We start from the raw sequence: 16,790 nt of genomic DNA, 5'->3' as shown, positions 1-16,790 counted from the left end.
GGCGTCGCTTGCTATCAAGTAGACGAGAGAACCTCTCCATCTTTTCCCCTTCGTTTAGTATGGTAATGATCTGCCTTACTCTGTTATGGTCTTGGCAAGATTTATGGCCGTCTATATATTTCCAGTCGCTCCCAGATTCCACCGATTGTTCCCCGGCGCTCACGGGCAAGTCATCAGCCTTTATCTCTGAGCGTTGCACCGCCATCTCAGTGTCGATATTGTCTTCCCACCTCTCTTTATTGGCGACTACTCTATTCTCAGAGCCGCTATAAGTCTCCGGTAATCGGCTACTGGCAACGACTTTCAGGAAGTATCGCTCTTCCTGAACGCTTTCCGTCCCCGTCGCCACGTCTTGTGGTGATGCCTCTTTACCTTTCAGCCAGGAGGCCCGTCGTCGTCGCGCGAGCTTCTCTCTCGCTCTTCTTCTTCTTCTTCTTCTTACCGTTTTCAGCAGAACTTCAGCCTCCTCGTCATCATCATCCTCCTCCTCCTCTTCCTCTGCATCTCTGTTTTTTGCCCTCCTCTTATTTGATAACGCTTCCCACCTCTCTGATGTCCTTTCATGCACGTCGTCTAAATTCGGCCTTAACTTGGGAGAGGAACTTGGGCCTAATTTAGAAACAAGAACTTGGCGTTTGTTACGGGGTCGGCTCCAGAGGGCTTGGCCGTCACGGACCTGTACCCTCACCTTCCAGGTAGGTTTCCCCCAGGGGGGGTCTCTGTCGAGGGCCTGGAATGGATAACGAAAGAGAATGTGACAAAGAACAATGAACAAGAAACACAGAATAAAAGTTTCGCTTCATACAGAAACAAATATACTTGGTTTCATCTTTCTTGTTAAAAAATTTGTAAAAGTTTTCATGGTTTAACTTATATTTCTTTTCCCAAGACAAAGGTTGTCCAGCTATTTTCTATGCTAACAAAATAGCCTAATAATAAGAACACAATAAAAGTGGGAACGTATGACGGGATTGTTAAGCCAGCTCTCCTTTAAGGAAGGAAAGTGTGAATATCAGTTCAGATGAAATTATAAAGCACAATTCTGTACAGAGAGAAAGTAATGTAATGCTTTCCCTAATACCCATTGAGTAAAGAGGCTCAGAGACTGGGAAATGACGAATTAAACAGGAAAAGATTGATGAGAGTATGTGAAACCAATTTATCATAATGGGAGGATGATATGTAGATGATAATAATGGATAATTCCTACACTTTTGGGGAAAAAGATGAGGAATACATAGGTGGCAATAGAAAAATGACAGAGATAATGGATAAGAAGGGTCTTAAAATATTATAAGCGTGAAAATTTGTGTAAAACTGAAGTGATTAACGTAGCTTGTAAGTTGCTCGACGTGCTGCTCATGAGCTTTTAGTGTAGGTAAGCGAAGCCACAAGTGATTAGGAAGTTTTTTGCACCGAGATCTCATCTTCCATTAATTTGTTCAAGGTTGAATTTGGCGGTGACAATATACCTTCTATTGACCTAAGCAGTGAATTAGGTGCCTTGTATTTAATAGACTGTGGTTGGCCTCAACTAGGGGAATAATGTAAGGGGGCTAGCGACGTCATCCTATAATATTTGCTGATGGCTGAATGGCTAACATCTGAAGTTATCTTTTTATTGAGAAATATATATATATATATATATATATATATATATATATATATATATATATATATATATATATATATATGTATATATATACATACATATATATATATATATATATATATATATATATATATATATATATATATATATATATATATATATATATATATATATATATATATATATATATATATATATATATATATATATATAAACACACATTTGTGTGTGTATGTATCTGTGTATTTTCACTTTTCAACTGGACAATTTTCACGTTTCGTGTTTCGCCGTAATGAGAAGTTTTCGCAAATTGGGGTGTAATTTCTAGTGCTTCCTACGGTAATTCGGCCAATCTACTGTACGAAATTTGTAGGGCTTTATATTCATATTCTTATTTATCTTTTTATCTACCACTGTGCTTCACTGGGTATCTAAGTACATAATTCCAAATTATCAGCATTTCACTCTATCTCGTTCTGATACAAAACACTTCCATTTTTTAGGTGAAATTCTATACCGGATAATTACAGGATTTTTGCAAGAATCTGTTATATTAATTTCCTTGGCTCTGTTTCTGTGTGTGTGTGTGTGTGTGTGTTTCCCCATTCCTCCCACCTCCCTCCCCCCCTCAAAAACCGGTTTAAACAGGGTTGTCCCTAAACGCCCGGACCCCTCCCCCCGGGGTCTCGCCCCCCTCTCCCTCTCCGCTCCCCAAAAACCGGTTTAAGCGGGGTGGTCCCCAGACAACCCCCCTTCCCCCCGGGACCTCAACTCTCTCACGGAAAAACCGTAATTGCCACTCCCCTTCCTCCTAACATAATTACAGTAATTGTCTACCTCTTAGAGAAGTATTTTGCAGGTTGAACTACAGAGGAGGAAGATTACATTCCAAAGACTGTCATCTATTTTGTAAAAGAAATCTTCGTAATAAATCTTATCTCTGTTGGAGAACTCATTTCTGAAGTACCGCGTATCAGATACCTGTTTTGAATTACCTCCGTTAATAACATTTCTGTTGCAACACAGACTTGTGTTACTATCTGCAGATGATAACTTAAAGTCAGTGCTGTATTCTGATACTGCACAGACTTCAGTTAATATCTGAAGACAATAACTTTAGTGTGTGTTGTATTACGTATATAATTAACAGGGTAATTCAGAACCGGAATCTGATACACTATAATTTAATTTTCTTCATCACAGCAAATATATTACCGCATACAATTGTTAAACTTTGCCCATTATATTACTGTTAGCTGTTATTCACTACATTGAACAATGGAAACGTATTCAGGGCAGTACACAGGTCAAAATAATTCATTGCGAACGAATAAAAAGATTAGGTTGAAGCTGTTTAGATGAGTTAACTGTTTAGCAATCGTGGTGTGTAAGGAGAACTGACTTAATGGGAAATGTAGAGATACGTAAAGTAAATGGTAAAATAAGTTAGTGTACGTGAAAGGGTGGATCAGCGGGTTTTAAGATGGTTTGGTTGTGTGGAGAGAATAGAAGACGATAGGTAGCGAGAGAAAAGAAAACATAGAAGGTACTGGCTGGATGTTTTCTTTAATTCCTCCCTAACAAACTTGTTTGTCGAAAATACCCTTACAGCTTCAACTTGCACCCTTCGTCTCCAGCCTGAACTTCCATCTACCATCATTTTTCCTTAAACCAAATAATGACCAGCTATACCTCCGTTCATTCTTATCCTAGCTAATACACTATTCACCCTTCTATTCCGGTCTACTCTAACATAATCTATCAAACTCTTTTCATCACCACTTTCCATATCCCAAGTGTACTCCTACATTTTTATTGAGAATCTACTTATACTTCCAACATTCAAGAACAGCTCAGTCCAAATATCAATAAGAGTCTTATTCTTGTTTATTTTCAGTAGTCCACACCTAATCATAATGACATTTTATTTTCTCTCACCATACATTTGCATTCATATCACCAAACCAAGCAAGGTTCAGATCCAGATTCTCCGAAAAAAACCGTCCCTTTTTCTTATTCTTTTCCTATCATGACACATGCTCACTCACTGTCACAGCTTTTTCTCTCACGACATTTATTCTCACTTACACAGTCTGAGCTAATGCATTTCTAGTGTCACTTATCTCCAAAGTTCATTCACTCAACACTGCCTCTCTGATCACAAAAAGCTCTTTGAAATGAATATTCGCGCCATAGACGTAGAGCTCGCTGGGGATAACAAGTGTAACAAGAAAATACTATCTAATATATAATGGTTTACTTCCACAACACCTCATACACTCCTTGACTCTTTAAATGAAAATAAAATTACATCAAGAGTGAAAAGAAATTACTTGAATCAAGCAGTTTCATGTATTTTGCACATCATCAGGATTCAAGTCATTTCTTTTCACCCTTCTCCTGCCTGATTGCATATATGATCATAACACGTCTACAGTGATTTGTTGCGTTACATCAAGAGGGTTATATTCGAAGGTATAAATACTAAGCAAACCAAATTACTTATTGCAATTCAAATCTATTGACTTTACTGACCCTCTGTTGTATGAGTTCCCCTGTAAGGGAGTTGATTGTGAAATAGGCCTCGCTGGGTTTATACCCGTCGACGCCATCGCCCCTCACTGTGTACAGAAGTCCCTGGAAGTCGAGTTCGTCTTTGTCCTCTGCTTCGACCTGCATCCGGATGGAAGAAAGGACAACTGAGGAATAGTGCATTATCACAGGTTAATATTCCGTTGCATCATACACATAAAGTTCTTTTTTTACACTTACGTGCTTTTAACATTTTATAAAATGCAGTTATATGAAAAGATCTGGCAAGCAGTACCCTCATATTATATAAAAGCTATGGCAACGAATACCTTAAAATGATTTAAAATGATATGGAAAACAATACCTTCAAATTATATAAAAAAGATATGCCTTCACGGTATATATAAAGATATGGTAAGCGATGCCTTCAAATCATATAAAAAGATACGGCAAGCAATATCTTTAAAATTAAATAAAAAGACATGGTAAGCAAAACCTTCAAATTATACAAAAACATATTGCAAACAATACCTTGAAATTATAATAAAAAGATGTGGCAAGCAATACATTCAAATTATATCAAAAGCATTCCTTCAAATTATATAAAAAGATATGGTAAAGAATACCTTCAAATTGTGTGAAAAAAATATTGCAAGCAATACCTTCAAATTACATGAAAAGATATGGTAAGCAATGCCTGCAAATTATATAAAAAGATATGCCTTCAGATTCAATTAAAAAAGATATGTCATCATATCATATACAAAAAATATTTCAAGCAATACCTTCAAATTGTATATATAAAAAAAAATGTCAAGCAATTCCTTCAAATTATATAAAAAAATTCATGCAATGCCTTCAAATTATATAAAAAAATATGTCAAGCAATATCTTGATATTATAGAAAAACATATTTCAAGCAATACCTTCAAATTGTATAAAAAAAAAAACTTCAAGCAATGCCTTCAAATTATATAGAAACTATGTCAAGCAATACCTTGAAATTATACACAAACATATTTCAAGCAATACCTTCAAATTACATATAGAGATATAAAGCAGGCAATACCTTCAGGAGAACAGCTGGGAGATGAGTGTCATCCTCCTCCGTGACAGTAACCTTCAGGTCTTGCTTAATGAAAGTCGGAGGGTTGTCATTCACATCTGCTACCCTCACCTGCACGATGGTGTGCGCGGTTTGGCCTCCAGCCTCGCCCGAAACGACCAGTTCGTGCTGGAATGGCAGGGGAGAGAGAGAGAAAGAGTGAGAGGGAACTGCATTTCACTGGCGGTGTGGATTATGAATAAATGAATAGGCGGGTAAATGATTTCGGTTTTGTTCTTGTATAAGGAGATGAATAATTATTTGGTTTTGTTCATGAATAAGATATTTGATTTGTTCACGAATAAGCAGATAAACTATTTATTTCTATTTACGATCAAGCAGATAAATTATTTGTTTTTGTTCATGATAAAGCACAGAAATTGTTTTAGTTCATGAAAAAACAAATAAATTATTTATTTTCGTTCATGAAAAAGCACAAATTATTTGTTTTTGTTCATGAAGAAGCACATATGTTATTTGTTTTTGTTCATGAAGAAGCAGACAAATTATTTGTTTTTGTTCATGAAAAAGCACGTAAATTATTTGTTTTTGTTCATGAAAAAGCACGTAAATTATTTGTTTTTGTTCATGAAGAAGCAGATGAATTATTTGTTTTTGCTCATGAAGAAGATAGATTATTTATTTTTGTTCAGAAACAACAGATTAATTATTTATTTTTGTTCGTGAAAAAGCAGATTAATTATTTGTTTTTGTTCATGAAAAAGCAGAGAAATTATTTGTTTTTGTTCATGAAAAGCAGATAAATTATTTGTTTTTGTTCATGAAAAAGCACATAAATTATTTGTTTTTGTTCATGAAAAAGCAGATAAATTATTTATTTTCATTTATGATTAAACAGATAAATGATTTGTTTTTGTTCATGAAAAAGCACATAAAATTATTTGTTTTCGTTCATGAAAAGCAGATAAATTATTTGTTTTTATTATGAAAAAGCAGATAAATTATTTCTTTTTGTTCATGAAGAAGCAGATGAATTATTTTTTTTTGTTATGGAAAAGCAGACAAATTATTTCTTTTTGTTTATGAAGTAGATAAATTAATTGTTTTTGTTTATGAAAAAGGTGATAAATTATTTGATTTTGCTCATGAAAAAGTTAATAAAATTATTTTGTTTTTGTTCATGAAAAAGTAGATAATTATTTGTTTTGGTTCATGAAGATGCAGGTAAATTATTCGTTTTTGTTCATGAAAAAACATAAATTATTCGTTTTTGTTCATGAAGAAACAGATAAATTATTTGTTTTTGTTCATGCAAAAGCAGATAAATTATTTATTTTTGTTCGTGTAAAAACAGACAGGTTTGGTTTTATTCATGAATAAGTAGATAAAGTATTTGGTATTGATGAGTTAGGAAATAAATTTTTCATTCATTCATGAATAAGAACATAAATACTTTGTTTTTGTTCACGAATAAGAAGACACATTATTTTATTTTATTCAGGAATAAGCAGGTAAACAACTTATGAATAAGCAGGTAAACTATTTATTTTCATAGGCAGGGAAACAATTTATTTCTATTCATGAATAACCACTTAAACCACCTATTTTTATTCAGAAATAAGCAGGTAAGCTTTTTATTTTTATCCATGAATAAAGTAGATGCACTATTTATTGTTATTCATGAGTCAGCAGATGAACTATTTATCTTTATTTATTTATTTTTTGGCTGTGATTGCTGTAAGAGATGGCTTCTTTTTGAGTTACAGCTGTTCGAAATTTGACTTCTAAGCATTCTATATTTTCCTCGATAAAGGAACAATTTGTATTATAGTTCAATTGTACTATGGCACTCTCTATTCATAACAATACAGAGGAATACAGACGCATATGTGAATCAGGTCAGTAACTAGACTCATGCAATTCTTTCAAAAGGAACAATATTCCTATATAGGCTAATTGAAATTATAGGACCTGATACTCAGTGAATCACTATCTATCTGTAGGTGTTCGTGGATGCTTTTGTATCCTGTTATTTATTCTTTCCTCTATCTATCTATCTATCTATCTATCTTGTTCCTATCTTTATTCTTTCCTATCTTGTATCAATCTGTTAACTTTATCTATCTCTATCTATCTATCTATATATATATATATATATTTATATATATATATATATATATATATATATATATATATATATATATATATATATATATATATATATATATAAACTATCCAGCAGAAACTTTAGCATTTTCGGTTATTCATTTATTTATTTACATCACCTACGTTTCGGGATACAAATCCTATATTCAGGGCTAAAAACAGAGAAAATGAAGATGGGGTTTGTATCCCGAAACGTAGGTGATGGAAATATATAGATGTATAAATGAAAAAGCTGTTTCTGCTGGCCATACTGTTCCCATTAAAGATTCGACTCTCCAGAAGCGACAATGCCATTCAATATATGTATATATAATATATATTCAAAGTCTGTATAGATATGAATATCTCATATTTAATAACGTCACCAGTTGGCTAACTGAAACGACCCAACGTTATCTTAATTATCATTTACGTTTAACTATACTCTACGTTATTGACTTCCTTTGCTTTGAAGATTGATTGATCGATTGATTTATGGTTACCGAAACGGGCGTTACAACATCGAGGTTATTGACTTCCGTTGCTTTGAAGATATTGACGTTGTCAATAATATTAGTCAGCCTCTTCGTGACGGTGGGCTGAAATGATATCTTACTGGATATGACAGAAAAATGGGACATGGTACAGGTACCAGGTACCACCGTCTGAAATGTTATCTTACTGGGTATGACAGAAAAATGAGACATGGTACAGGTACCAATGTCTGAAATGTTATCTGACTGGGTATGACAGAAAAATGGGACGCAGTACAGGCACCACCGCCTGAAATGATATCTTATTGGGTATACCACCGCCTGAAATGATATCTTATTGGGTATGGCAGAAAAATGGGACATGGTACAGGTACCACCGTCTGAAATGATATCTTGTTGGGTATGACAGAAAAATGGGACATGGTACAAGTACGACCGCCGGAAATGATATCTTGTTGGGTATGACAGAAAAATGGGACATGGTACAGGTACCACCGTCTGAAATGATATCTTATTGGGTATGACAGAAAAATGGGACACGGTACAGGTACCACCGTCTGGTCTGAAATGATATCTTGTTGGGTATGACAGAAAAATGGGACACGGTACAGTCGGAAATGATATCTTATTGGTTATGACACAAAAATGGGACAAGGTACAGGTACCACCGTCTGAAATGATATCTTATGGGTGTGACAGAAAAATGGGACATGGTACAGTTACCACCGTCTGAAATGATATCTCACTGGGCATGACAGAAAAATGGGATACGGTAATGATCTTACTGGGTACGACACACAAATGGAACACAGTACAGGTACCACCGTCTGAAATGATATCTTGTTGGTATGACAGAAAAATGGGACACGGTACAGGTACCACCGTCTGAATTGATATTTTATTGGGTATGGCAGATAAAATTCGACACGGCACAAGTGAGTCGTAAATAGATGATTGATTATCAAATTGGGTCAATTAGCCTCAGGTTAAAATGGCAAAAGGTAGAAGCATCATTGAATCGATGACATTTGCATCAGTGAAGTGAAAAGCAAGTTGAATAAAATTGATAAATATGGTGATGAAAAACTTCATTGCCAAAACTATAATGTAAATAGTCACAATAACTGTAGTTTTAAAGAAAATCCTAAAAATATCAAAGATACAGGAAGCAAAAATTAGAAAAAAATAGTAAATAAATGAAAAAAAAATGAATGAAAGAATAAATGAAGAAGTATGATAAAGAAAGCAATATGAGACTAAGCATGGGTATACAAAACTTTTTCATAGTAATTGCATGAAAAAATAAACATACATAACATTATCAACAAAACCTTAATGAAACTTTCATGGAAGATGGAAAGAGAATTTGGGTAATATCAAACAGCAAAGTGCTAAAATAAATATTGACGATATTATTAATATAATTAAACCCAACTCCCGGAGCAAAATAAGAAATTTGAATGTTCAAAACGATGTAGAATTAGTTCCTATGAAAAATACTAAACAGAAACAGGAATTCAGATACAAAAAAATAGAAGTGTGAATTTAAAAATGTAGAAATTGCCATGAACAAATCAAATTTGCAATATTATTAAAACTTATAGGAAATGAGATGAGCAATTAAATTTGAATATCAAAAACAATTTATAAATTACCAGAAGCAAATTACTTTTTATGAAAAGCGAAATGGGGATGAGAAATATTCAATGAAATTTGATGTTGAAATGAATATATATATATATATATATATATATATATATATATATATATATATATATATATATATATATATATATATATATATATATATATATATATATATATATATATATATATATATATATATATATGTGTGTGTGTGTGTGTGTGTGTGTGTGTGTGTGTGTGTGTGTGTGTGTGTGTATGTAAAATTTGTAAAGGAACTAAGAACACTGAAATTTTAATAATAATAAAAATATATAATATATATATATATATATATATATATATATATATATATATATATATATATATATATATATATATATATATATATATATATATATATATATATATATATATATATATATTTATATATATATATATATATATTCTAATGATATATATATATTTGTAATATGTATGTTTTCTGATAATTCTAATATATTTTTCTTAATTCTAATTGTTTTCTCTTATATAATAATATACACCAAGTATCAGATCTCGAGAGAGTTAACTTGACTGTGTGGTTTGGAATTTAAAAATACATTTTTGCTGTTGGGTGATGTTTGCACAGGTGTCAGGTGTTCAACCAGGGTAACCCCCTTTTGCAAAGGTTTGTTTCCTTATCTACTTAAACTGTCATCAAAAGAGATATGGGATGACAGGTTTAGACAACACTAGTAGCCTGTTGTTTGAACAAGTGTTCAGGCAGGAAATCCCCTGTCAATAAAAGAGATGTGCTGACAGGTCTACATGACCCTTTTGGCCCTTTTTGCCCAGGGGGAAAAATCCCTGTTGTTACCCCTTCAGCCAGGGAAAAGCCCCTTTTGTTTGGTACAATCCCCAGGATTTTTCCCTCCGATTGCATCATATTTAGTGTCACCCTCCCAAACTGCCTTAGTGGCAACATAGGTTTTTTTTTCAAATTGAATATCAGAACACTGTCATTCCTCACAGAGGCCCTGTGGGAATTGGTTGGGATCTATCTCTCTCTCTCTCTCTTACACTCTCTTTCTTCAAAAGAAAGTAAAATTTTATCATGATATATATTTGTGGTCACTAGTAATAATATTCCCTTTTTGAGATCTGATTATAAGAAAAGTGTATTAGAAGTGTAACAGGCACCTCACAGAAAGTGGGTTTTTGTGAATTTTACAAAGATTTTCACAAGCTTGTGTAAGGTCAAGTGGATTTATACTTATTATTACCGTGGTATAATATGGTATGTTAGTGAGATTCTGCCTTAGTGAAATTATTGTTGATAAATCTTTTGTGCAATTTTTTTGTGTGTTCTTGTGTTTACAACTTATTAATATTGCCCAATTTTTGTGTTGGTGATTCAACATTTATTTACCTAGCATTTTACATATTGTTGATACTTTAATATTGCATACTTGATTTGATTTTCATTTATTAAGATTTCCTTTTCAAATCTTGAGTAATTATTGATAGTTTAAATTTTACTTGGTTAGCGTAAATTCTTGATAAGTTAAAGTTTTGTGAATTAATTTTGTTTAAGAATTAATTAAATCTTGTGTTGTTTTCAAGTAATGGTAAATTTTTCAGATTGTGAATTCTAATTGTAAATTTTGAAGTTAAATATAAATTTTTGAATTCAAAATTTTTAAACACCGTTTCATTTGTTGACCACCAGTGAATAGAGTTAATTGTGTGTGCATAAGGCAAAGTGATACACATGTTTTGTTCACTTTAGTTCTGCTGAAGTGAATTAAGACCAGGGAAACAATTATAGTTGTTTGATGGAGTGATGCCCTTTTTCTCTAGTTTTTTCAGACATATCTTGATGAACTTAGTTTGATTTTGCAAGTGATAAGTAAGTTTTAAAGGATCACTGTTACCTTTAAAGTGCTCAGTCGTAATTTTATTGTTTTGAGAGTTCAGATATCTGGCTTTAGTGAGGTAAATTTTTGGATTTTGTGACTAGCTGAGTAATAACTAGGTACTTGGGACACTTCGTGATAATATATGTACATGTGTGTGTGCATAATTCATAAAGGAACTAAGAACACTGAAATTTTAATAATAAAAAGTAATATAGAAAATACCAGGAAGATATTTGTTCCTCCCACTAAAACCATATGCATAGAAGGATTAAGATTAAACTTAGTGATACTTGCAGAGATATAATATTATATGAGGAAATCTAAAAACCGGAATACTGACAAGATAAACCAATTAGAAATTCATTATAATAAATCCTGTAAAATTTCCTGTTGTTACAGATCACATTCTAAATCAGTTTTTCGCGTGATATAATGATCAGTATCAACTGAAGTTCAATTTTTTTTTCATATGATTGGCAGTTGCATAACAGGTGTTTGAGGTAATATGCTTTCACTGATGTAAAGGAATTACATTTCTTTAAAAGCTAAATTACCTTAATGCCGAAAATTAAGTGCCAAAAAATTGACGTTGAAAATATATGGCTCATCACTGATGTGAAAATTCAATACAAAAGAAACTCAAATATAATGAAATTCAAGTTAAATGAAACATAACGAAACTGGTAAGAAATTATAATGTTAGGAATTTTAGTTTAAATTATATGAAGACATACTGTGTTAGGAAAACTTATAAATTTACATTAATTCCAATCAGGATAAGAACAATAATTTTATATCACGAATCAAAATTGCCTGAGAAATTATGTTGAAAACTATGAAAAAAGTGCAAATTAAAGAAGCTATAATTATCTCCACGAAAATATATAGGGAAATTTAAAGCTTAATTAAAAATTTAAAATCTGAAAGTTTTTTTAACACTTAATAGAGTAACAAAAAAAAATGGCAATCAAGCTATGCTTATTTTCACGAAAATATCGATGGAAATTTAAAGGTTAATTAAAAAAAAATTTCTCAGAGTTTTTTCTACAGTTAATAAAGAGTCAGAAAAAAAACATGGCAATAAAGCTATGTTTATCTTCATGAAAATATCGATGGAAATTTAAAGCTAAATTAAAAAATTAAGTTCTGAAAGTTTGCTTTTTTACGCTTAATGAAAAGTAAACAAAAAAAAATACGTTAAAGCTATGATTACCTTCAGAAAAATATCGAGGAAAATTTAGAAGTCAATAAAAAAATTAAGTTCTGAAAGTTTTTTTTACACTTAATAAAGAGAAAAAAATGACGTTAAAACTATGATTGCCTCCAGGAAAATATCGATGGAAATTTAAAAGTCAATAAAAAATTAAGTTCTGAAAGTTTTTTTTACACTTAATAAAGAGTAAAAAAAAACATGACAATAAAGCTATGATTACCTTCACGAAAATATCGAGGGAAATTTAAGTCAATAAAAAAATTAAGTTTTGAAAATTTTTTTACACTTCATAAAGAGTAAAAAAAAATGAAATTAAAGTATCAGCAGGCTGAAAGAGTTAACATTTATTCCGAAATTCCAGTCAAGAATTCATGGATTCCGGATGAAAACTTAATTAACAGCTGGATCGCCACTTTGCTGTAAATGAACCGTCCATTAAAATGACGTTTCGCGTGATGCATGTTGAATGCTGACGTCTGAAAAATGAAGTACGACCTATCCTGATGGCTAAAAATGAGTCATACTGTTTGCTGTAACGGGTAATAATAATAATAATAATAATAATAATAATAATAATAATAATAATAATAATAATAATAATAATAATAATAATAATATCTGGTCTTTGTAGTACTCTTTCTGTCGACATGTTTCGACCAGCTCGATGGTCATCTTCTGGACTTTGAGACTCATCTCAAAGTTCAGAAGATGACCATCGAGCTAGTCGAAACATATCGACAGAAAGAGCACTAAAATAATAATAATAATAATAATAATAATAATAATAATAATAATAATAATAATAATAATAATAATAATAATAATAATAATAATAATAAAGGCTTCATTTCGCATAAAAGTTCAATGGAGTGAATTCTATACATAGAAGTTAAACTACAAAATACTAAAAGTAGATAAAAAAAATACAGGTTTAATACATGTGCGTTTAACAATATTAAGCATAATGGGTGACATGTCGATTTTACGACTGAATATCTGTTTAAGATGAACAGCTGAGGATTTTGTGCAATTAGAACCTCAAAAGTTTAAGCGAAGATGCAATGCATTACTACCCTAAAACAATTCACCATATATTTTAACAATTTATATGTATTTTCATCTACATACTTAATTTATTACTCTATCATTCTTTCCTTTTCTATATACTGATCCCTTCTTTCTGCATTACCTATCATCTTCTGTAATTTCTTTCAAATGAATTTCAAGTCAATGGCCCCTGTAGGCTTGTTCCATTAGGATAAGGGGTTATCTTCTGAATCGTTTAATAATAATAATAATAATAATAATAATAATAATAATAATAATAATAATAATAATAATAATAATAATAATAATAATAATAATGTTCTTAAGTTATTAATTTATCGTTTTTCATTTCTAAAAACTAATCTCTTGTTTCTGTGTTTCCCATTCTTCTATAACTTCTTCCAAATAAATACCATAATTCTTTGGAAACTGGAATTTTAAGTCAATGGCCCTTTTAGGATTGTTCCATATAAATAAGGGTTTACCTTCTGATTAATAATAATAATAATAATAATAATAATAATAATAATAATAATAATAATAATAATAATAAAAAAAGAAGAAGAAGAAGAAGAAGAAGAAGAAGAAGAAAGACAACAATAACAAGGATAAAAAGAATCAAAATATAAGCCATTCTCGTATTACCTACATTATTCCAAACAATTATCCGAGGACATGTTGCTTTCAAACTGAACTTCATATTTACCCGACAGCTTACCCAATTCAATGCCACTATATTTTCAACCTAATTAAAAAAAACTAATGATGCAAAACGTAAATTAAATTAAACTAAAAAAACTGAAAAAAACGAAAATATACCACCAGAGAAATTACCCAATTTATTGCCACTAATTTTTCAAACCAATTAAAAAAATAACGACACAAAACGTAAAATAAATTAAATTAAAAATAATGGAATAAGGAGAATTGATTTTACCTTATCATAGACCTCGTAGTCGAGAGTTGCAGCCAGAGTAATGAGTCCCGTGTGTTGGTCGATGGTGAACAGACCGTCTCTGTTGCCTCCTGTTATGCTGTACCTAACAGAAGCCCCTGGAAAATAAATGGAAGGAAAACTTTTGGACTGAGTTTCCGTGAGTTTTATGCTTGCGTTCCACCTAACGGTTTTTAGGGACAAGGCGAACACGCGCACACAAGGAAGGACAGGTACTCAGAAGAACAAAGCATATACTGTATACATACATACACACATAACAAAACCATACAAATATATATATGTATATGTATGTATAAATATATATATATATATATATATATATATATATATATATATATATATATATATATATATTTATATACACACACACACATATATATATATACATATATATATATATATATATATATATATATATATATATATATATATATACCTATTCAACTGCAGGATAAGAATATAATAATAACATACAAAGAAAACAGTTCATGTACAAAAGCAAATATATTCCTGCAAAGTCCACCATTAAGTAAAAAAATATATACATATATATATATAATATATATATATATATATATATATAAATATATATAGTATATATATATATATATATATATATATATATATATATATATATATAAATATAATTATCAGTTGCCTGAACGAGGAAGCATTTCTTCCCTGTACATTAAGCAGGCCACAATTTTTTAATTTTTATTTTCGTATTACTTTTAATTTAATGGACGCCCTTGCATTAGATCATCCTTGATGCGCAAATGGCGCAGGAGGAGGGCCTAACACCTTTCCTTCAGCCTAAAGGATTTGGGCCCTACGACTTGGTAATCCTGAGGGGGGGCGGGGGTCTGGGGTTGATGGAGGGGCTTAAGACCCCGAGACAAGAGGCAGCAGGACCGAGAACGCGATTTAACCGCCGTAATTTACAGGACGACGAAGAGAAAAAGGTCCTTTTAAATCGTTTATTATTTTCAAGGCGATGCTGTAAATGTTCTTTTTGGTCTTTCATTTAATTTACTTTCTATTTTTAATTTTTTTTTTTTTTTAGTCTGGGAGGAAATTCAATGTATTTTCAGGAGGATAAACTTTTAGCATGATTTATACTGTGCCTGAGTTTTAGGAGGTTAATATTTTGGGTCTTTTTGCACGGCAGTTATTCTTGCCCTAATGGAATTTGGATTTTTTGGAATTTGTCTTTTTGTTAGGAATTTGGTAATGTAATGTTTCCTCTTTCACCCTCTGTCTCTGTCTCTCTCTTCTTCCTCGTTATCTCTCTCTCTCTCTCTCTCTCTCTCTCTCTCTCTCTCTCTCTCTCTCTCTCTCTCTCTAAACCATATCTCTTATTTCGATTTCAGATTTGCACTGTAATTCTAACTGATATTAGCAATAGAATTCCCAACTCAAAATGTAATTTCAGTACATATCCCAATTGATGGAATATACTGAGAATTCAAGTTTAAAATTCCTCAATAAGGAAAATACAATGGATATTGTACGAATTGATACTTTTATCTGACTTGAATTCTGATTACTGGGGAATGAGAGACACTCTCAAATAGCAGAATTAGAGAAGTACTTTTTAGGAGAAAAGCCGGTCGATGAGTATTCAAAAAAGAGTTCTCACGCTGGAAATGACTAAAATCATGTGTAAAAAGACAGCGAATGGTGCAGATACACAGGGGTGGGTTGCAGAGTGGAAGAAGAGGTAGAGTCCTCCCAAAGGAGTCGTGGTTGAGGACAATGAGGCAGGATCAGGGAGACGAGTGGGATTGAGGGAGATCTTGAGGTCCGCATAGATTCCCAGGACAGAATGTGGTGGCGTGAGTTTATCGAATCCCTGAGCATCCCCGTTGGTGCCACAGAAATGATTGATAGATTGATTGAGAGACACTCAGCGCCAGAAAAGAGTTTAACTGGAGGTTCTAAAATGCACAAATGCCATAAATGTTCGTAAAACTGAGTAACTTACAGAAATTAAAACCTTACAGAGAGAACTGTACTTTTCTTCAAGAGCAAGCAGGAAAAAGATAATTCAATAGAAAATTAGAGCCTATTTGGGCAAAGCAAAATAATTATTTGTTTTTATAAACTTTGAAATAATGACAAATTACAATATATATATATATTTTATATTTTATATATATATATTACTGATATATATAA

At 31.8% G+C, this 16,790-nt stretch overlaps 1 protein-coding gene across 1 annotated transcript in view; it reads right to left on the bottom strand.

Annotated features, from left to right (window-relative positions):
* Window positions 1-16,790, bottom strand: part of LOC136835808 (putative neural-cadherin 2) — a 126,287-nt gene that overhangs the window by 60,224 nt on the left and 49,273 nt on the right. Inside the window, 4 exon segments of the mRNA XM_067099664.1 lie at window positions 1-730; window positions 4,148-4,285; window positions 5,214-5,378; window positions 14,592-14,707. The exon segment at window positions 1-730 is cut by the window's left edge and continues 657 nt beyond it. Of these exon segments, the coding sequence (XP_066955765.1) occupies window positions 1-730; window positions 4,148-4,285; window positions 5,214-5,378; window positions 14,592-14,707 (1,149 nt within the window).

The sequence above is a fragment of the Macrobrachium rosenbergii genome, chromosome 4 (genome assembly GCF_040412425.1).
Source record: "Macrobrachium rosenbergii isolate ZJJX-2024 chromosome 4, ASM4041242v1, whole genome shotgun sequence".
Taxonomy (NCBI): domain Eukaryota; kingdom Metazoa; phylum Arthropoda; class Malacostraca; order Decapoda; family Palaemonidae; genus Macrobrachium; species Macrobrachium rosenbergii.
The sequence above is the reverse complement of the archived record's forward strand: the minus strand, read 5'-3'. Positions and strand labels throughout refer to the sequence as shown.